General features: G+C 48.5%; 1 protein-coding gene across 2 annotated transcripts in view; it reads left to right on the top strand.

Annotated features, from left to right (window-relative positions):
- The window catches only part of THSD4 (thrombospondin type 1 domain containing 4), a 555,462-nt gene that overhangs the window by 84,954 nt on the left and 448,866 nt on the right, over nucleotides 1–21,642 (top strand). For both annotated transcript variants that reach the window (XM_084782532.1, XM_084782533.1), the window contains exon 4: nucleotides 7,547–7,914. In XM_084782532.1, the coding sequence (XP_084638658.1) occupies nucleotides 7,547–7,914 (368 nt within the window). The remainder of the gene's footprint in view (nucleotides 1–7,546; nucleotides 7,915–21,642) is intronic.

The raw sequence follows: 21,642 nt of genomic DNA, 5'->3' as shown, positions 1-21,642 counted from the left end.
CAACTGTTGTTAGTTCCGTTATCCAGGATCTTGCAGGAATTGTCATGCGTCCCCAGTTATTTTAACTTGGCATGGGATTATCTGCTTTTCTCATGTCTCTGAATGCCATCCCTTCCCTCCACCTCTGCTCTTGCTCCTTCATGAGAATTCAGAGAAGTCCCACAGTGTTGGGGAGATGGCCCAGGCACTGGGGTGCTTGTCTGGTACACACAAAGACCTGAAGTCTATCCCCAGAAGATACAACAACAACAACAACAACAACAACAACAACAAAGCCAGGCATGGAGGGGTGTATTTTCAATCCCAGTGCTGGGGTGGCCAAAATGGATTGATTCCTGGGCTTGCTAGCCAGCCATCCTAGCCAAATTGGGGGATTCTAAGCCAGTAAGAGATCCTGTCTCAAAAAACAAGGTGGATAGTATCTTGAGGAACAGTACCAAGGTTGACTTCTCACCCTCTGAATACATACACAGAGAAAGAGAGAGAGAGAGAGAGAGAGAGAGAGAGAGAGAGAGAGAGAGAGAGAGAGAGAGAGAGAAGAGACAGACAGACACACACACACACACACACACACACACACACACACACACACACAGAGACAGACAGACAGACAGAGACAGAGACAGACAGAGACAGAGACAGAGACAGAGACAGACAGAGACAGAGACAGAGACAGAGAGAGACAAAGACAGAGAAACTAATCTCTGACAGAGATATAATGTATTTCTCTCTGGACTCTAGCCCTTATCCCACAGAAGACACATCATATTTTCTAGATTAGGGTCTTAATATATGCATTTTGAACACGTCCAGTCTATAACCCTGTTATCCTACCCAAACCCATTTCAGCCACATCCTTGAAAACCCCCAGTGGAATGGAGAGAGTGCTGCTTTGATCCTATGGTTGGATCTACTTAAGTTTGGTAAACCTTTGGACTCATGTCATCCAAGCTCCCAATAAGGGGCATAGGAGCATGCCCCCACCTCCAGCTAGGCAGGAGTATTAGATGTCCTACTTAGTCACCCAACAATCCTGAAGGGGTGGCATTAAAGCCTCTGTGTTTCCAATGCTTCATGCACTAGACCACAGTGCTGTCTAATGACTGGTCCCTGAGGTGGGACTGAGAGCCGTGGAAGTGCATCCTGTGAGACTCAGGCTCTGGGTTGCGTTGAACAGTTTCGGCACGTGAGGGTTTGTCCTCCCCCTTTGTTCTTCCTGTTGCCACCCTCTGGTTTCCCCCACCCCCCACCCCACCCCCATCCTCCCAGAGGAGGCTTGTACCTTCTGTAGAAATGATGCCCCTCATTCCTGTGGCTGTCAGCCCCCACTCCCGCCTTTGCATTTTGCTGCTGTTTTCCACAGTGGGAGATGGCATCTGCTGTTCGCTTGTTTCTGTTTCCCTTTTCTGATCATTTATGTACTTTTACTGAAAATTTCCTTAGGAGCCACTGGTCTCAGAGGATAAAAGTGATCACTCCAGTTTTAGTGAGCTTCTGTTCGAATGTGCCTTCTACCCCTCGGATGAGTCTAGACAGGGCCAGGAATTGCCACAGGAGCATCTTAGCTATCCATGAGCTGATAGAAAGTTTGCAAACACTGACTTGTTTGATCTCTCCAGGGAGGGCGAAAATAGCTGTTCTGGGTGTTTAATTAGATAATACAACTAAAGCAGTTAGCGCTTTGGTCGGCCCAGGTTATGCACTGCAGAACTGGTGGCTGCCATTCCTGTCTAAGCATGTTCTGAGAGGGCTGGCTTTTCAGCTGCCTGTGGTACTGATGCTCCCATGGGCCAACCAGCTGGGGATCCAGAGCTGGTAGAGGTAACCAGGTGGGTGCTGCGCCACAGTGGCTTCTGCTCTTTTCATCCCTGCCAGTCTGCTTGGCACAGAAAAATTCTCCGGTTGGTGTCTTCTGGTTGGCAGAGCCAGAGAACTTGGAAGCCATATTAAGTCAAAAGCTGCATATGAAATTGCAGCATTGTAGATCATATCTGGTCAAAGAACATTTTTTTAATGCTTCAACCTAATGCTTAAAGAGAGATAGCTGCAAACAGATTTCTTACATTAGCCTACTTTTTGTTTCATTTATCAACAATTAACATCTTATAGAAACTGTCTATTTTAACTAATGTAAATTGGCCTCATTCTAACAGAATAATTATACTCCATTATATGGACAAGGTATTTTTCGTCTAGCCAGGCTCTTGTTTAAGACATGTCTAGACTCATCATGGTTGTTTCCACTTTGTTTTTTTTTTGTTTTTGTTTTTTCACATAATGATGTGATATCAACTTTTCTGTATACATATATATGTGTGTGTGTATAGTATATATGGACTCTCACTGTGGAGACTCTTGGGATTTCAGGGCGCTCCGTGTAGTAATCATACTATAAATTTGAGAAGTCATGTCAGGAGAATAGGATGGAATGTGCTTTCATGTTCCCTCCCCACCAGGACCTTGCCCAGTTTAGCAACCGGATGCTAAATTAGGGTGGAATTAGCTGAGGGAAGTGGTCCCCTGTGTAGCTGCATGTCTAATGGAATGTTACAGAAAGCTTGCTGGTTAGCTGTTAATAAGAGACTGGGAAGAGGACAGACGGCGAATATCCCCAATGGTACCAGAAACATCTTCCTGTCTTTGTTCTTTTATCCCTAACCACCCTTGCACTAGAAAAACCATACCTGTGGAATTAGCCCTCCTTTTACTCTTATTTTCCACAGGCAGCGCGGCGGTCTCATGCAGGAGGAACCCCCCACCCTACCGCCCGCAGGAGACTTGGGGTTTAGGCTGATGTGTGCCTCTCACTAGCCTCAGACCACAGCATATCGCACAGATTCTTGGGGTCTCAGTTTCCACCCTGTACACTGAATGGAATAACACCGGCCTCCCAGGTAGTGGGTGGAGCCCTGGGAGGCTCTAAAAACATGACCTGGGTGGTGATAGCTTGTTTCTATCTTGCCGTGGATCTGACTTACACACACATGCGTCCAGCGGGAGAACTTGTGGTCAGAGCTGCTGGCATACTCTCCTGCCTTGTCTCAGAAGTCCACTGCTCTCTCATCACAAGCTCAATGGCATAAAACAGCAGAGAGGAATATTCCCCCACAGTTCTGCAGACCAGATGTCACCAGATATGTGTGCTTTCCCAAGCTCCTGGGTAGAGAACCCTCCTCTGCCTCCTCTGCCTCCTCAGCATGTGGTGCCCCTGGGCTCCTTGTGGCTTTAACCACATCCCTGTACTCTTTTGCTTAGGTGGTTACATTTCCTTAGTGCTGTCTCTTCCTCAGCCCGGGTTTCTTTGCATTCATAAACAGTGCTCAGAGCACTGAGAGAGGGCTGAGGGTGCTCATAGACTCTGGCTGAGGTCAGAACCACAGCTCTCTGGTCAGGTGCTGTCGGTCATCACCCAGAGCCACGTCTTCTCACGTCTGTCTTATTTTTGCTTTGACCCTGTCTGCAGCCGGCTCACCCCACATCAACCGTATGCTTGCTTTGCTCTCTGAACGGAGCTTCCCTAAATCAGCCGGCTAATGCCAGCTGAGGTCTGCTGATGACTTCAATGTGGCAACCACCTTGCCCCTCTGCTTGGCTGCTGCTTTTATCCCATCCTGTTCTAGTTACTTCCAGAACCTTCCAGAGCCAACTTGAGCATAAAGATTTTCTCAGACCACTCTTCACTACAATTTGTTAAAGGAAGGTGACCTCAGTGTCACCTGTCAACACTGAAGTGTCACCCATGTCGGCAGTTTCATGGTGACTGATTGCCTGAGACATGAACCCTGCTGAAGAGCTGAGTGCTGGCTTTTAGTGACCAAGGGACAGCTAGAGTGCTTACTCATGTTCATTAGGCAGGTTCCTGGTCAGTTCTCACAGCCACTTTGTGAGGCAGGCTTAGTGCCATCACTCATGGATGACATCATGCGTGACACTGTGTGGCATCCTGGGAGTCATCCCTGTCAAGTTTGTTTCTGATAACTCTTGGACTGCCTGGCTGCTTAAGTTCTAAGGAAGAAGAGGAAGAGCACAACCTCATGAGAGCTTTGAGCTGGCCAAAGCCAAGGCCAGTAAAAAATGCAAATAAAGAGCTGGGGTAATCTGTGGTCATGTTGGCGTAGCATAGATATAATCCTGTGGCTTGTTGAAAGAAATATATATTCTGCAGAAAGCCACAGATTTGCTCAGCGCTCCAAGGACAGGAAGGACATTCTGGGACAGCAGTTCTCAACCTGTAGTTTACGACCTGTTTGGGGTGTCGAATGACCTTTTCACAGGGGTTGCCCAAGACAATCAGAAAACATATATTTACATTACGATTCATAAGAGCAGCAAAAGTACAGTTATGACATAGCAACAAAAATGACTTTTATGCTTGTGGGTCATCAGAACATGAGGAAGTGTATTAAAGAGTCCCGGCATTAGGAAGGCCGAGAACCTTCTTGGGGGAATGTTCTAGGAGGATGCTTTGGCAGGGCAGGAACATCTGTCTGCTGGGAGGAGAGAAAGCAGAACACATAAGTTCTGAGAACTGGTTATGTCTGAATCCAGGACAGTGCCTGGGGACGAGCCACACAGTGTCCCTGGACCTCAGTTTCCCTTCCAAAAGATGAGATTGGTGGACAGGCATCAGACTCCGATTGTGTCCGCAATTTGACTTTCAGGAGGTACTGAGCAGTCCCAGCTCTGCCTGGAGCTCCCGCCTTTCCTCGGAGAGGCCTTTTCAAGCTTCCTGCTCCAGCCAGCCAGCCAGGCCAAGGCCGCTGGCCCCTCCTAGGAGCCTCCTCATCATGTATTGGCAGCATGACCTCCGCTGCTGCTGCTGCTTGGTGACTGTCACTGGTGTAGGCCTGGGTCCTCTTTGTCCTTAGGACCTCGTGTGGTTAGCGTGCAAGCTTGCCACTGGGAAGAAAGACTCAGTGAGGCCTTGTCAGGATCAGGTTGGCCTGTGGGCGTGTCCAAGGAGGGTTTTCTTGGTTACACTACCTGAGATGGGATGACCCGGCCCACCGTGGGTGACACTGTTCTTGAGTTCGGGTCCCCAGCTGTATAAGATTGGGGGAAGTGAACCCAGTGGTAGAGGATCGCACAGTAATTCTTTTTCCTCTGCTCTTGAGAGCGGCTGTCGCCTGAACTCACTGCTTCACGTTCCTGGTGTTTTGACTTCCTTGTAATAACAGACCTGGACTTTTATCTAAAACAACCCTTTTCTCCCCTGCTCATCATCAGGGTGTTTTATCATAGCAACAGAAAGGAAGTGGGAGACTGCTTGACTCTGAGCCAGGTATACAGCTGGTGCTCAGAGCGTCTGTGTTGAGACCCAAACATAGCTGGTGTCCTCAATGGAAAGAAGAGAGATGGTTCGTTCTGGAGCTCAGTGTAAGTGGCTACAGTCCAGGAAAACAGATTCAGGTTATCCCAAACACCATGCCCAAACATTTGTGATGTTTTTTATAGTAACAGAAGAAAACACAAGGTAATTTTAAAATACATTGGTGAGGACATCGGTAGGTGGGTCACAACTATAAGCCTAAGATGTTATCTAATAACATTCTTAGCCTTCAGGTTGCTGGAAGCCGTGGAGGGGGCGTGTGGTGGAGCGTGGGGGGGGGTGAGGGGGAATGGGGGGTGGGGGGTCTATAGGCACAAGGACGTTAGGTCAAAACCAGAGGTGACAAAAGAATGGATCTGGCACCACTGCGACCTTCTGGCTCTCCATAACCACAGAAGTTCTGGTCGGTCACTCAGCCTGGCAGGATCTTTAACACATGTGCAGCCTTTTTTCTTGGAACTTCGGTTCACATCTGCATAACAAAGGAACCTCACTGGAGCTGCTTCTAGCACATGGCAGGTCTCTGGAAGGACAAGCTCAACGAAGTGTGGAGTCACTCTGCGGCTAGCGCTTGCACACTGGGATCTTCCCCACGTCTTTTGGTGCGTCTGGAAGCAGGAAAATGATTGTTTGCTATAAGTTCGTAATGCCAAACTTCGCTGTGCACAGACAACCTCACTTATTTCCCTAGGACCTAGAAGGCACTGGGACCGTTCTCTTGTCAAATGGGCTGACTGGTGCTGGAGGCTTGGAAGCTTCCTAGTGAAGGCTTAGGAGGTGGTAGAGATGTGGGACATCCCTCCCCAGGTCCCCCACCCCGGCAGTGTGGCTCCCGGGCACAGCCTCCAAACTGTTCCAGCCATTGCTTTAACTGCAGGGAGACACAGTGCCAACCTCCCTGCAGCTAAAGGGATTCCAGCCCTTCCGGCCTGACGGTAGGCAGCGGGGGACACCATACCTCTCTGAGTCTACAACTCACACATTAGCTACTTCCCTCATTCCTGGGACAAGTATCAGACAAAAGCAACTAATAAAGGTATCTTTGATTCAGGGTTTGAGGATGCAGCTCACCATGGTGGAGAGGGTATGGAAGAAACTGGCTGGATCATGTGATCGTGTGTGTGTCTGTCTGTGTGTGTGTGTGTGTGTGTGTGTGTGTGTGTGTGTGTGTGTGTTGAGAAGACAGAGAGGGATCAGCGTTGCTACTCAGCTGGCTTTCTGTGGCTTTGTCTGTGACCCCAAGCTACAGCACAGTGCTATCCTTGCTTAGGTGGGTCTTTCTACCCTATCTTAATCTAGAAAAATTCTCACAGATAAACCCTGGTGTTGTTGTTGTTGTTTTTGTTGTTATTAGCAGGGTTCTCTAGAGTCACAGAACTTACGGAATGTCTGTCTATCTATCTATCTATCTATCTATCTATCTATCTATCTATCTATCTACGGGGTTTACAGCCTGCAGTTCAGCTAATTGAAGAATGGCTAGCTATGAACAGAAAGCCTAAGAATTTCAGTCCCAAAAGGCTGGATATCTCAACTGGTCTTCTGCATGTGCTGGAATCCTGAAGTAGGCTCCAAAGCCAGTGAAGGCACAGCCATGATAGTGAGGAGAGGGCAAGCAGGAAAAGAGCAAGCACTTCCTTCTTCTATGTCCTCAGATAGACTTCCGGCAGAAGGTACGGCCCATGTTAGTGGTATGTCTTCCTGCCTCATGATCAAGGCCTCTGCCTTCCAGCCTTAAGATCCAGATCAAAGGCTTATGTCTTGCTGCCTCAGGATCTGATCAAAGGTGTGTGTCTTCCTACCTCAAAGGTCTGGACTAGAAGTGGGTTCGCCCACTTCAAACCAAGCAGAAAATCTCTCACAGGTGCGCCCTCCCTTTCTGGATTGTAGTTTGTTCCAGATATAGTCAAGCTGGCAACCAAGAATAGCCATCACGCCAGAAGTGTGTTTCCATGGTGATTCCACATCCGGTCAGGCTGATAAATTATCAGACTAACCATCACAGTGCTCAACACCAGGACTGCACTGTGACTCTCCTGGCTCCTAGTCACTTAAATTGTCTCTTATGAGTTGGTATAGATTGTGATCCAGGCTGAATTAAATGCATTCTGTTTTGATTCTTAATTGTATCCTGTGTCCACATGGGTCCAGTAGAGAAACTAGTCCTATCTCCAAGTTTCTCAGGTTCAGGTCTCTAACCAGATTCTGTCTCTGTAGGTCCCTCAACGGATGGCAGTGGCCGAGGGAACCCCAGAGGACAGCGGTGGCGGCTCCCCAGGCGTGTGGGGTTCCTGGGGACCCTGGTCTGCCTGCTCACGCAGCTGCAGTGGTGGTGTGATGGAGCAAACACGGCCCTGCCTGCCCAGTTCCTACCGTGCTCGAGGAGGCTCACGACCCAGCGTTCCTACGCTCTCCATCACTGGCCACGTTGTGTCAGCCGTACGCACGTCAGTACCGCTGCATCGCAACCGTGAGGAGCAACGTGCCCTGGCTGGCTCCAGTGCCAGCCGCCCAGGCCCCACAGTGATCCGAGGCAGCCGACACCCACAGACCCGGGCCCGGGCCCGTGAACCCTCAGAGAGAAGGTATGTGCACACCACAGTCCCTCTGTCCCTGTCCCTGCCTGGAGAAGAGCAGAGCCTTGATTCTGCAGAGTGGGAGGAACCTTGCCACCACCCGCCCTGTGTGTGTGTGTGTGAATGTGCCTGCGGAGGCCAGTGGAGACCATAGCACAGCATTTGATGTCATTAGGAACTCATTGATTTGGCTAGGCTGACCAATCAGGAGCCTCTGGGATTCCACCTGTCTCCTTCCCACAACCATACCTGGCTTTGCTCCCCTAACCCGTACATGTATTCTTAGGCATGGAACTTAGGTCCTCTTGCTTGCACACAATTGCTTTACTAACCCAGCTGTTTTCCCAGGCCCCCACGTGGGCTTTTACTCATTTTTGTAGCCTTTACAACACCAAGGCCACTACCACCCTGCTCTTTGATTGTAAAATTACTTTTCAAAGTGAAGTAAATTCTGAGAAGCCATTGGATGTCCCACTTAGGGAGCAGAAGTGGGAGGAGCTGGGCTGGGCGGAAGTGGGAGGGGCTAGGTTGGGCGGAAGTGGGAGGAGCTGGGTTGAGAAAACCCACTGGTGTGCTGGCTAGATACTAGCCAAAGTTACGTGAAAGGAGGGAACTTCAGTTGGAAAAATGCTGCCATAAAATTGTCTTAATTAGTGATTGAAGAGGAAGGGCCCAGCCCATTGTGGGTGGTCCCACCCCTGGGCTGGTGGTCCTGGGTTCTATAAGAAAGCAGGCTGATCAAGCCATGAGGAGCAAGCCAGTAAGCAGCACCCCTCTGTTGCCTCTGCATCATCCTGCCCTCCAGATTCCTGTTGTGTGTGAGTTCCTGTCCTCGTTGCTTTGGAACGACACAGCTGCTTCCACCAAACACGATAACGATAAGACTCTAAATAGCGTAGACCAGTGAAGATCAGGTTTCCTGAGTGTTGTCACTAAAACATAAAAAGACAAGGACAAAAACGTATTTGGTTTCAAAACCACAGCGAGGGCATCCCTAAGGTTTATTGTATGCTCCTTGCACACCAGGTGCTTTTCCCAAGGCTACAGAGGCAACGGGACAAGAGTCAGGCTCCACAGCAAGGCAGTGGTGGCTCTAAGGAGTTAATGACGCAAAGGTGATACACTCCGAGGAGTTTGAGTGACAACCCAGAGCTGTAAGGTGAAACTTGATGGTGTGTTTCAAACTCCCAGGTCTGTCTTGGTGCGTCTAAATTTCTGAATGTAATTCAATCTCCGTCACATCTTGTCATTATCAACTTAGAACACCTATCTAGACCTAAAAACATCTTAACTCCTAAACAATTAAGCTTCATTGTAAAACCAAGCTACCTGGTCTTCAACTCCATCAGAGACTTGAGAAGCAGTAAATTTGATTATATGAGTATGCTGAGAGTGCAGGTTAGTAGCTTTCCAAATGAGAAGATGACAGAGATAGTTTTCTACCTGAATAGTCACCCAAAACGTTGGAGCATCTTCTTCAGCTTTCTGACCCAACATATCTGACAGACATATTTGTGAGGCAGGAACTATTGAGGACTTGCTTACCCTATCTTGGCAGAGTTTGGCCGTCAACTCTGCCTGCATCCAAGTAGAAATGAAGACCTTTTGCCCAGTAGCTAGTTTGCCACATTTGAAGCCATCTCCATGAGGAGGTTCTTTGATGCTCATCATCTTCTGCCAAACACAAATAGCCAAAACACTAAGAATGTAACATCTATATAATTCCTGATTGTGTCACGGTTCTTCTTGCCATAGCTAATCTATTGTATATGTGTAATAATATAAATGTATATGTACAAAAATAAAATTAACTTTAAAAATTAAAGAAACAAGCAAACTCCCAGGTCTGTACAGCACTCAGGTCTCTGTGGGGCGCCAGCTTTGGGGTTAGAAATCTGGGACAAGGAGGGAGGTCCTTGGTGAGGAAATGGCTCTGTGGTTGAGCTTTGGGAGATCTCCCTGGGGGTGCAGGCTCTTGTGGGCCCCAGGTCCATGCTGCAGGCATTCAGCTGAGCATTTTGATGGCAGGGTAACCCTTCTCTTCTAACTTATTGGCAGAGGGCCAGTCACTGCTTACTGTGAAGTTTCTATTGCGTTTTTTATCATGCTCTTACAATTTGACAGTTTCGGATGAAACAATCCAAATATTAGCTGGGAGGCCTGTGCTGCTGACGGATGCTGGGCTCTTCCTGGCTGATGCAATCCACATTTGCTTATATTTATCAGTCATTAGGCACTTGCACAGTATATCTAACCCCAAGGAAACATGTCAGCATGTTTCATGGAGAGCTGGCTGCTCTGTTCTCTCTTGTGGGTTTGAGATTTGAGGCAGAGGCTGTTTGTGTTTAGCTGCTTATGAAAACCGTTAGGTTGCTGCGCCAAACAACTGCAAACTTAAGTGGAGCCATGTAATAAATAGAACTAACTAACCTCCCTACAAATGTTCATGAAGTGTCCAGTGTATCAGAAGGCCCTGGGACAGACGTAAATGTGAATACAGATTGGTCTGTGGGTCGGTAAGGCTCTTACTGGCAGGCTGGAGCAGTTGTTTGCAAATCTACTGCTGTGTGTGTGTGTGTGAACATTCGTGAACATGTGTGGAGGCCAGAGGTCAATGTCAGATGCTCTTCCTCAGTTGCCTTCTACCTTGCTTTGCTGAGAAAATTTCTCTCCTGGACCTAGGACTTACTGCTTTGTCTAGAGATGCCTACTGAGCCCCAGAGATCTCTTGACTCAGCCCCGTACCCCAGCACTGGAGTTACAGGTGCATGCTGCCATGTCTGGCTCTTTTAAATGTGGGTTCTGTGTGGGGGTGGGGTGTCAAATGCAGGTCTCTGTGCTTAGGCACTTTACTGACTAAGCCATTTCCCCAGCCTGTTAACTAACTGGTTTTTAATCATGAGAAGCCTTTCTGCAAAATCAGTCTGAAGTAGCAGCTCAGTTTGGGAACCACTGGTTTTTGGAACATTGTATTTGGTTGGAAAGGAATATGGGAATTAAACTCACCTTGTAGAACTTTCTAGGTTTGGTGAGCACATAATACAATCTCTTGCAGTATGTATGTATGTGGAGAGGGGAGAGCTTGTTTAAAAAAAGAGCTACAAGTCCCCACCCCTTCCTTATCTACTGGAGGTTCTGGTTTGCAATTGAGTGGTGTAGGGATAGACCCCAGAAATTGAGAGCCACCACTCTTGAGGGCTAGAAAAGACATGCGTGAAATGTCATTCAGTATAGGGCAGTGTGGTGATACAGCAGCAGTCACAGTGATGGGTCCCGTGTTGGACTCTGGCACCCATGTAACACAGCACACAGCTCTACGAGGCACATTTTACACACAGGCACATAGACACTCTGAAGGGAACTTACCCAAAAGTGCCAGCATCCGAAGCAGCAGCCAGGGCTGGCACACAACAGGACTGAGAGAGCTCAGTACGTGACTTATGTCCACTGCACTTTGAAAGGGAGGCTGCTGGGACCCAGCAGGTGTGGTCAGGGCAGCTGCTTAGAAAGCAGGCAGCTCGCACTGTGTCTTTCAAAATGCCCAGCAGTGAGTATAAGTCACAAACTGCGTTCTCTCAGACCTGTTGACCAGACCTTGTGAACTTGTGTCTGTGTCTGTAAGGAATTTTCTAGATTATGTTAAGTGGGATGAGAAAACTACCCTCGCTGTAGGCAGCGCTATTCCCTCCTTCCTTGCTCCCTGACTGTGGTGCCACGTGACCAGCCACTTCAGGGTCCTGCTGCCATGCCTTCCCTGCCTCAGCGGTCGTCCTGGAGACCTGAGTTCGGGTCCCCAGCATCCATATAAAAACCAGACATGGCATACACACCTGTAACTCCAACTCTGGGAGGCAGAGACAGGAGGAACCCAGGAGCTCCTTGGCCAGACAGTACAGCCCAAACTGTGAACTTGTGAGCTTTGGGTTCAGTAAAAGATCCTGTCTCAAAAATAGAATGACTGAAGAATGGCATTCTGGTATCAACTTCTGACCTCCACAAATACCCATGAGGTTGAGCATACCAGCTCACAAACACGTGCATATCACACACACACACACACAACACACACACACACACACACACACACACACGTGTCATGTTAGTCAATACTTCATCACTAAGCTACATCTCCAGGCCTGTTGTATAGATTTAAATGTAACTTTTTTAATTGTAGGAAAAAAGAAAAAAGCATGGCAGGGCTTACCTAAGAACAAGGTTCCTTCCAGCCCCGTAGGTACTTATTTTCTGAAACTGCGGGGGAAGTCTGTCCTTGTGAAAAGTGTCTTCGGTTCCTTGGGTGTGGGCTGCTCCACTGCTGCTTGCTCTGGCAGGTCTCACCTTCCTTCCCCTCTTCCGCCATCACTCCTTCCCCTCTGGCCACTGCAGGGGCGCAGCCTTAGGGAGTGGGGAAGAACCTGGCTGAGGGCCTTTATGGAATCCATTGGCTAAGACCGGAAGGTTGAGCCCCACCCCTGCCCCACCAGGTGCCTCCCCAGACTTCCACTGAGCTGACTCAACAGCCCAGGAATGTCACTTGTTGGTGGAAGGCATTTCTGATCGAGCTATAGGAAGAAGGGGCAGAGGGTGAGGAGCCCTGGCCCTAGGGTCTTGGTTGTGCCCAGGCTGTGCTACCCAGATGCCCTCCTGCGAAGCTTCAGGTTTCCACCTGATCCCCTGAGCCATCTCCCCATCACCCCACCTTACTCATCTTTAAGTGTATAGTTCAGTGACATTAAGTACACTCTTCCTGGTGTGTAGCCAATCACTACCGTTCATCTCCATACCCTGTTTCATCTTCCCAGGCAGAATTACACAGTAATTCCCACTTTCTCCTTAACACCAGCCTGGCTGAGCCCATACCATTTTCCTTTTTGCCTCACCCATTTTGACTGTCTTAACATAAACAGAGTGAGACAGGATTTGTCATCTGTGATGGAGTTGTTTCATCCAGCTGAATGTCGGCAAGGTCTGTTCGTGTTGTCCCGGGGGCATAAAAATACTCTGTTGCACGCATGTGCCCCATTTTGCTTATTCATTCATTCATCAGCGGGCCCCTGGGCTGCTTCCAGGTTTTAATTGTTGTGGATAATGTTGCAAGGGTATACAAAGGTCTCTTTGGGGTTTCACTTTTGGTGCTTTTGGGTAGATGCCCAGAAGCAAATTGGAATTACACTGCATTTCTATTTTTCACTTTTGAATTATATTTACGTTACTATTGTGTGTTTGCATGCACAACATCTGTCATGGCGCTTACGTGGAGGTCAAAGAAGTCAGTGTTCTCCGTTCTTTCACCATGTGGGTCCTGGGGATTGAACCTGGGTCTTCAGGCTGGATGGCAAGTGCCTCAACGCACTTAGCCTCGCAGCAGCCTTCTAGTTTCAGTCTTCTGAAGAACTGTCACACTGTCTTCCCCCGTGACTGTACCAGTTTATGTCCCTGTAACAATACACAAGGGTCGGGTTTCTCTGCATCTTGTGTGTCTGTGCATTCGCACAGTTGTGGTTTGGATTTGCATTTCTCTTCGTGCCCTTGCTGGCCATCTATGTATCTTCTTTGGAGAGATGTCTCCTTGTGTCGGTGGAGAACCTTTCCCTCTTTAACATAGGAACCACCATGTGATTGATTTCCGTTCTCGAAATCTTTAGTGCAGGTGACATACAGAGCCAATTCCCAGTCCTCAGAGTCAAGAAGACAGCATGTTTTTAAAAAAGATTTATTTATTTATTATGTGTAATAAATAAATACAGTGCTCTGCCTACATGTACACTTGCACGCCAGGTGTACATTATAGATGGCTGTGAGCCACCATGTGGTTGCTGAGAATTGAACTCAGGACCTCTGGAAAAGAAGTCAGTGCTCTTAACCTCTGAGCCATCTCTGCAGCCCCCCTTTTTTAATTAGTTAATTAATTTATTTATTATTTATGCAGTATCCAGCCTGCATGTGTGCCTGCATGCCAGAAGAGGATACCAGATCTCACTGTAGATGGTTGTGAGCTACCATGTGGGTGCTGGGAATTGAACTCAAGATGCTTGGAAGAACAGACAGTGCTCTTAACCTCTGAGCCATCTCTCCAGTTCCCGCATGTTGGGTTTTTTAAAACTTTTTATTAGTTTGTTGTGAATTTCACATCATGCACCCCAGTCCCACTCATCTCCCTCCACCCTTGCACCCTCCCCCAAAAGAAAAACAATCTCATTGTGGAAGCTGTAATGTGTCACAGTGTGTCCCACAGCACACCCTTTTGTCCACACGCCTTTGCTTGCAAATGTTCATTACAGTAGCTTGGTGGTGTGATACGAGACCTCTGGCTTCTGCTACTCTATCAATACTGGATCCTCACTGGGACTCCTCTCAGATGTCCTGTTGTTGACCTGTGTCATGGAGATCCTGTAGATTTGGATCTGTAGGACCAGCCCCTTCATGCACTCCAGTAGTTCATCAATTGGGTAGATGTTGGGGTGGGCCAATTCGAAGCCCTGGATCTGCACCTGAGAGGTATCTGAGCTGGTCAGTCTGCCACCTCTTCCACTCTCATACCCTTGGTGGCAGCTCACTGGCAACCCCTGAAGCCAGGCCCAGCTCTACCCTGCTGCCCAGGCTAGGTGCAGGGTCAGAGCTAGTTCTCCCATTCTTATGACCTGTGGGCTGGCTCTCCTACCTGCCATAGGTGGCAAGGGATGAGGGAGGGGAGGAGAGCATCTCTCCCTTGCCCACACCACTGCACTGCAGACAAAAAGCAGGGCCAACCCTCCCATGTTCATGCCCTTAGGTCAGCTTGCCTCTGTCCCCTCTACCAGGGTCAGATGTACTGTGTTGCCTGGGCAAGGTGCAGGGCCCCCACTCTGCCGAGTGCTACAGCTGTTGAGGGGCAGGGCCAGCTCTCCTTCTCTCATGATCCCAGGGCCAAGTCTCCCACCTAACAAGTGGCAAGGGATAAGGGGACAGGAAGGTATCTCTCCCTTCTCTGTGGCACTGCACGGGAGACAATTAGCTGGGCCAGCTCTCCCGTGCTCATACCCTCATGGCCGCTTACCCACAACTCCTGCAATTTTTAGGGTCTGCTTCCCCTGAGTACTGCAGCTGACTAGGGCCAGGGTCAGCTCTCTTGCTCTCAACCCCCCAGGGCCAGCTCTCCCATGATGCCCAGGTGAAAGGTGGGGCCAATTCTGCACAGCCCTCAGACATCAGCATGTCCTTGCTGGGCCAGCCCAGAGCAGGGACTCTACCTGGCTTTTGGTGGTAACAGACCCCAGCTTTTGCAGGGCCATGGACACAGCTGTGACTCTGCTGGTAGTAGCACACAGGCAAGGACCCCACCATGATTCCAAGTGGCATCACCAGATACTCACGTCAGGCTGTTCCTCACTACCCTGGAGTCTCCAGCTCTGTCTCTCTTTGTTGTGCTCACACCCTGCTTCTCTTTAACGTCCATTTTTCCATCACTTACTTGCTCCTCTTAGTGGCATCCAGGATCTCTGAGTGTCTGGGGTTACCTCAGGAGTGATCTTAGGAGTGCTATGTCCCACCTGTATGTTATGGCACTAGGCATCGGTCATCTCAGACATGGTCTGACCGACCCCCACCCCCAACACCGCCCTCCAGGCTTGTGCAGCCCTGGACTGAACTAGTGGTCACCTCAGGCTAGTTCCCTGTCCAGGTTTCATGGCAGTAGACTGGTGGTTGTCTCAGGCTTACTTTTTTCGGGGGCTGTTAGGCTGCTGATCATTCAGATGGTCACAAGTCAGAACACTGAGCATAGACATAGCCTCTTTCCCCTCTGCCACCTACTGACGAACACGTGACCCAGAAGCCACACCTGCGATGCCTCTAGGGGCAGACAGATGTATGGTTTTGACAATTATTATTTAATTGATTTCAGTTTCCACAAAGGCAGGACACAAAGCACCTCCCTGAGGACTTTAGGTAAATTTCAAGCACTCTGGTTGCCCACAAGCCTATTCTTGGGCTTTCTCTGCCAGTGTTCTGCATTGCTTACACTTGCCTCCGTTGGCGTGTTGGCTTGATTACACCTGTTAGTCAGCGGGAATCTGGGGAACAGGGCGCCCAGCAGCTTTTCACCTCCTTTCAGCAGACACCGCCAGATCTCAGCTTTGACCTCCTGGGTGTGTAGGTAGGCGCTCAGACATGCAGTACTATCTGTAAAAATCGTAGTCTCTCTCTCTCTCTCTCTCTCTCTCTCTCTCTCTCTCTCTCTCTCTCGTGTGTGTGTCTGTGGGTTTGTGTGTCTTTCACTGCATTTAATTAGGATTGCAGGAAGGAACATGAGTAAAGGGTTATTTACTTGAGCAAGGGCAACTTACCTGCACTTTACCACTGAAGAATGTGATCCCTTCTCCACACACCACACACACACACTCGTACGCATACACACATGCACACACACCACACACACACACACACATACACCACATACAAACACCCCCCCACACCACACATACACCACACACACACAATGCACATACCACACATATGCACACACACACCACACACATATACATGCAAATACACACACATGTACACAGCACACATATACACACATACACATACCACACACACCACACATATACATGCAAATACACACACAGCACGCATACATATGCACACAGCACACACACACACACCACACATACACTTCACACACACACACCACACATATACATGCACATACACATACCCCCCACACACATCACACACACACTCACACTACACATTCACGCACACATGCACACAACACACGCACACACACACACCATCCCCAGTGACTATTACTGTCTGGCTCTTTGGTGGAAGGGGGCATTGTGAGTCCTTTCCTGTCCATGATGCCAGGTTGTTGGGCCTCATCTTGTGCAGGTGGTCACTGCCACTGTGAGTTCATGAGTGAGATAGCTATGCCATGTGGTCAGGCAGTTTAAAATAACATTCTATATTGCAGTGTAAGAGCACAGAGGCCTTGGCTGCCTTGAATTGACAGGGTTGGAGTCTCCGCTGAACCCTCCCATGTGTTGGCCTGTGTCCTGCCCACAGTACCCAGATTCTCCCTGGAGAGGCTAAGAATGCAGCTTGTCATTTGGTGCAGGGAGTTGAAAACCTTGTGTTGTGGGCACCTAAGCCTGTTAGGTTTAGGATGTGAGTAGGATTGGAAATGACACTGAGGTGGATTCCTGGGGAACAGTGAGTTTGCTGGGAGAGTTACTAATGCCAGGGACAGACAGAAGCAATAGCGTGGTGGGATCTCTAGAGAGATACCCAGGACCAAGCCTCTTCTGTGTTTCGCAGGCGGAGTGGTCCATTGTATGAGCCAGCAGCCAGGCTCTCCGATTCCCAGACAGGAAGCAGGGAAGGGGGTGGGGAGCAGGATGTGTTTGGCACCAGCGCCTGCTCTGATATTAACGCACTTCCCAGGTGAGAGACCAGGAGGCATCCACCTGTATCCGTGAAAGGGAGGAGCCTGCAGCAGGAGCCGCTCTTCCGCTCCATCATGTTTTCTGACAAAATGCTCTTACTGTAAGCACACCTTAAAGGTGGTCACGTGCGTGCGCTGCATGGGCTGCTGCACTTTGAAGAAAGACTTTAGTGCAGCCTGGTTAAAGAGGGCACTTCCCAGAGATAAACCAGAAAGGTGGGGACCCAGAGGCACGAGTGGGCGTGTCACGCTCACAGGGAGTGAAGGGCTTGTCGGGGCTGGAGCTCGGGCTGTAAATGAAATACAGGCTAGCCTGGGGGAGCCCAGAGCCTCCTTCCCAGAGGGGGAAGCTGTCCATCCTGTGGGGACTCAACTAGAAATGCTTTAAAAGAGACAACCCAGAAGGCCAACTGTTTCTCGCTTTAAAACAGGCATCGTTCCCGTGTTGGCATTTCATTGAGATTTCTCCTTAGCATCCTTGTGATCACAGTAGTTAGCTCTTTCCCCCAACATCACATCCTGTCTAGTTCAGGAAAGCTATATTTCCCGGCTGAGGAGACCAGGCTTGCTCCATTGGTCCTGCAATGAATACGTTTATTTACTTCTGGGGATGGCAGTATACCACTCACTGCGAGTGTAATCGCTTAAAACAGTGAAAATGAATAATGAAAAAGAGCTCTTTAAGCCAGAAGTTCAAGATGGAGGTGCTGGCAAGACCACTTTCCTTCTACGGATTCAGGGAGAATTTTTCCTTCCCTTTCCAGCTTCCGGAGGCCACGGTGGCCCTCTGTTCATAGGCCTCTTTCCCTTTGTTACCCATTAGCAGGCTGGGGACCTTCTGCTCTGCCCAGATAAAAAGCATGGGTAGGAAGGAGAGGCTTGTCCCGTGCTGCTTTTGGGGAGGCTGTGTTTCCTATGGAGTTAGGCAGCAGTGAGCTATGGCAGTGGGTGGATGGGGCAGTACCAGGTATGTAATACACATTATATTGAGAAATTATCCTGTTCAGTTTAAGCTCATGGAGAAGCTGACTGTAGGAGTGGGGTTGCCACCCCACCAGCTTCAGACCCAAGCATGTTGTTTATGTGTCTTTGAAGACCCGTTAACTGGAGATGAGATGTCCTTCCCCCAAAGCATGGGCAGAGAGGAGAGAACATCAAAAGACAAGACATATGCTCTTGGGAAGAAGGTTGTAAAATCCAGAGGACCAGGAAATCTGCTGTGAGATTGTCTCCTAGAAACGACAGGGAAGCTACGCCGTGATACCTCAACAACATGGCTGCTGACACAAGCTCTGGACAAGGCCAACACCAATTGACATCCTCACATGGAAGGGGCTGGGGCTCTAAGCCTAGGAAAAAACTACAGCCAGCTAAGGAATGCTGAGCGTGGGAGGGTTAGCTTCCCCAGGGAGGAGCCCCTAGTTGGTTATCCAATACCAGTTGATCAGTCTTGAAATCACCATATACATATAAGCAATAAGGAATGATCTCAGGAGGTTGTATTTATCTACTCATGTGTGTATATTTATGCCTGTATGTTCATGTGTGTGTGCGTGTGTGTATGTGTATGCACAACTAAAGAAAAAGAGGCCATGAGTTTGAGACTGGGGGCTCATGGAAGGTGTTAGAAGGAAGAACAGGAAGGAGGGAATAATGTACTTAAATTTTAATTTAAAGAATTAGATTAAAAAAAACTTTGTACTGATGCACATATGAACTCACCGAGACTGTGGCAGCATGCATAGGGGTCTAAGCTAGAGGGGTCCCAGAACTGAGGGGAGCGAGCACAAGCCCTCACTCATCAATTACCCAGAAGCTCCCTCCAATTGATAACTGCTTGCAAAAAGAAAATTACTTTTCTCCACTGGAGTCTCACTGGGAATACAAACCACCACGCTTAAGCACACTTAAGGGCAGACTCCAAGGCCAGCAGTAGATGGACAACATGAAATGAACTCAATGATATTTTTGGAGATTATTTTGTCTCATAATGCTTTGTCTAGGCTTTAAAAAAAACCTTGCAGGTGTCTTGGTTATGTATATTATGGTTTGCGGTTTTGTTTTTTATGGGATTTCTGAGTGTGCAAATGTGCGTCTCTATATCTACATGTGTTTCTTGTGCTTTTTCTTCGGCTCATTTTTTAACCCTGTTTGTTTTGTCCTGTTCTGGCCTGTTTATTCTTATCTTATTTTATATTTTAATTATTTTTTAGATGCCTGTTGTTTTCTAATGAGACAGAGAAAGAAAGGGTGTGGATTGGGGTTGGGGTGGTGGAGAGATCTGGGAGGACTTGGGGAGGGGAAACCATAATCAGAACATATTGCATGAAAAGTGTATTTCTAATAATTTTTTAAGAAATGAAGAAAGACATTTTGCCCTTGAAAACAGCTAGAAGGAAGGGGAACACTCCTCCATTGCTGTTGGGAATGCAAACTTGTACAGCCACTTTGGAAACCAGTCTGGCACTTTCTCAGAAAATTAGGAATAGTGCTACCTAAAGACCCAGCTATACCACTCCTGGGAATATACCTAAAAGATGCCTGACCACACAAAAAAGACATTTGCTCAACTATGTTCATAGCACCTTTATTCGTAATAGCCAGAATCTGGAAACAACCTAGATGTCCCTCAACTGAAGAATGGATAAAGGAACTGTGGTGCATTTACACAATGGAATACTACTCAGCTATTAAAAACAAGGACATCTTGAAATTTGCAGGTAAATGGATGGAACTAGAAAAGATCATCTTGAGTGAGGTAACCCAGACCCAGAAAGACACACATTATATGCTCACTTATAAGTGGCTATTAGCCCAACATACATGTCCTCTGAAAGACTCCACCCAGCAGGGGATTGGGACAGATGCTGGGTCTCTCTGCTGAACTCTGTGTGGAGCACTGAAAGTGGTATGGAAGAATGGGAGAATGGAAGGACCCAGAGGGTTCAGGAGCCCCACAAAGAGACCTTTAAGGCTGCCAGATCTAGACCCAGGCAGCCTGCACAACTGTTGCACCAACCAAGGACAATGCATGCAGTGAACCTAGACCCCCTGTTCAGATGTAGCCAATGGACAGCTCATTCTCCATGCTTGTGGGAGGAGCAGGGACTGCCTCTGACATGAAATCTGGTGCCCCCGGTTTGATCACTTCCCCTTGGTGGGGAGGCCCCGTGGGCACACAGAGGAAGGGGAAGCAGGCTATCCGGATGAGAGCTGATAGGCTGTGGTCATATTGTGGGGAAGGAGGTCCCTTTCTGTCAGAGGCCTAGGGGAGGGGAATAGGGCAGAAGAGGGAGGGAGGGTGGGAACAGGAAGATATAAGCGAGAGGATAACAATCAGGGGTGTAATCTGAATATATTATAATGAATTAAAATAAAACAAAAAGAAAGAAAAAGAAAACAGCCAGAAGGGAAACCATTTCCAACACAGGTTCCTGTCACTTACTCCGTGGTAAATATGAGGACAGTGGGAGAGACAAGCTGCAGAGTTAGCCATGGGAAGCTCGGCCACGGGAGGTTCAGTCTTAGGGAGAAAGCTGAATTGGGGCCCTCAGCTGACTGCCTCAGGGGGGGCTTCCTCAGTTTCTGCTGGGTGGTTTGTGCATCCAACTCGATGACGCTTGGTATCTGTATATATCTATCTTTTGCTATTTAGGCTTGTGAAAATAATAAGCTCCGTTAATTCAAAACTGAAAGTATGGCTGCCACAGAGCATTCTCTAGACAACAAAGCGCCATGTTATACAGTTCCCGCTCTGGCCTCCAGTATAGCCACCCTCAGCCCTACAAGTGTAACAGAAGTTGGGGTTCATTAGCCCTTTACATCAGCCGACGTTCCAGCTCTTGGCCCTGGGCCTGAGCCCCTCGGCCCTGGAGACTTGACAGCTCTCTGGTGACCAGGCCTGTAGGCTCTTTTCTCTAGCTTCCTGCCACCTCGTTGCCTCCCTAGCTCAGCCTGCCCGCTGCTCAGCTGTCCCTGCCGCAGCTGCTCTGCTGAGCCAACTGCTTCTTTCTTCTTGTTACTGCCTAGCCCCACTACTGATAATAGGCAAAGACTACTTGAAAGAAGCTCTTTATGGCCTAATGTCATGACACCAATGGAGTTGGCATGGGAGGATTATCTCTCAGAGATCAATAAGTGTCTCTGAGTGTCCTGCTTATATAGTCAGAGAAGAGGTGTTTGGACCAATCACAGTGCACCTTACGTGTTAATGTCGTTTTTTTGTGTTTGGGCTAATCACACCATACCTCACATAAAAGGTGCAGTTTGTTTGGGCCAATCATAGTCTTTCCTCTTTAGTGCCAGTCACA

This window comes from Acomys minous (genome assembly GCF_964271855.1).
Source record: "Acomys minous genome assembly, chromosome: 5".
Classification (NCBI taxonomy): domain Eukaryota; kingdom Metazoa; phylum Chordata; class Mammalia; order Rodentia; family Muridae; genus Acomys; species Acomys minous.
The sequence above is the reverse complement of the archived record's forward strand: the minus strand, read 5'-3'. Positions and strand labels throughout refer to the sequence as shown.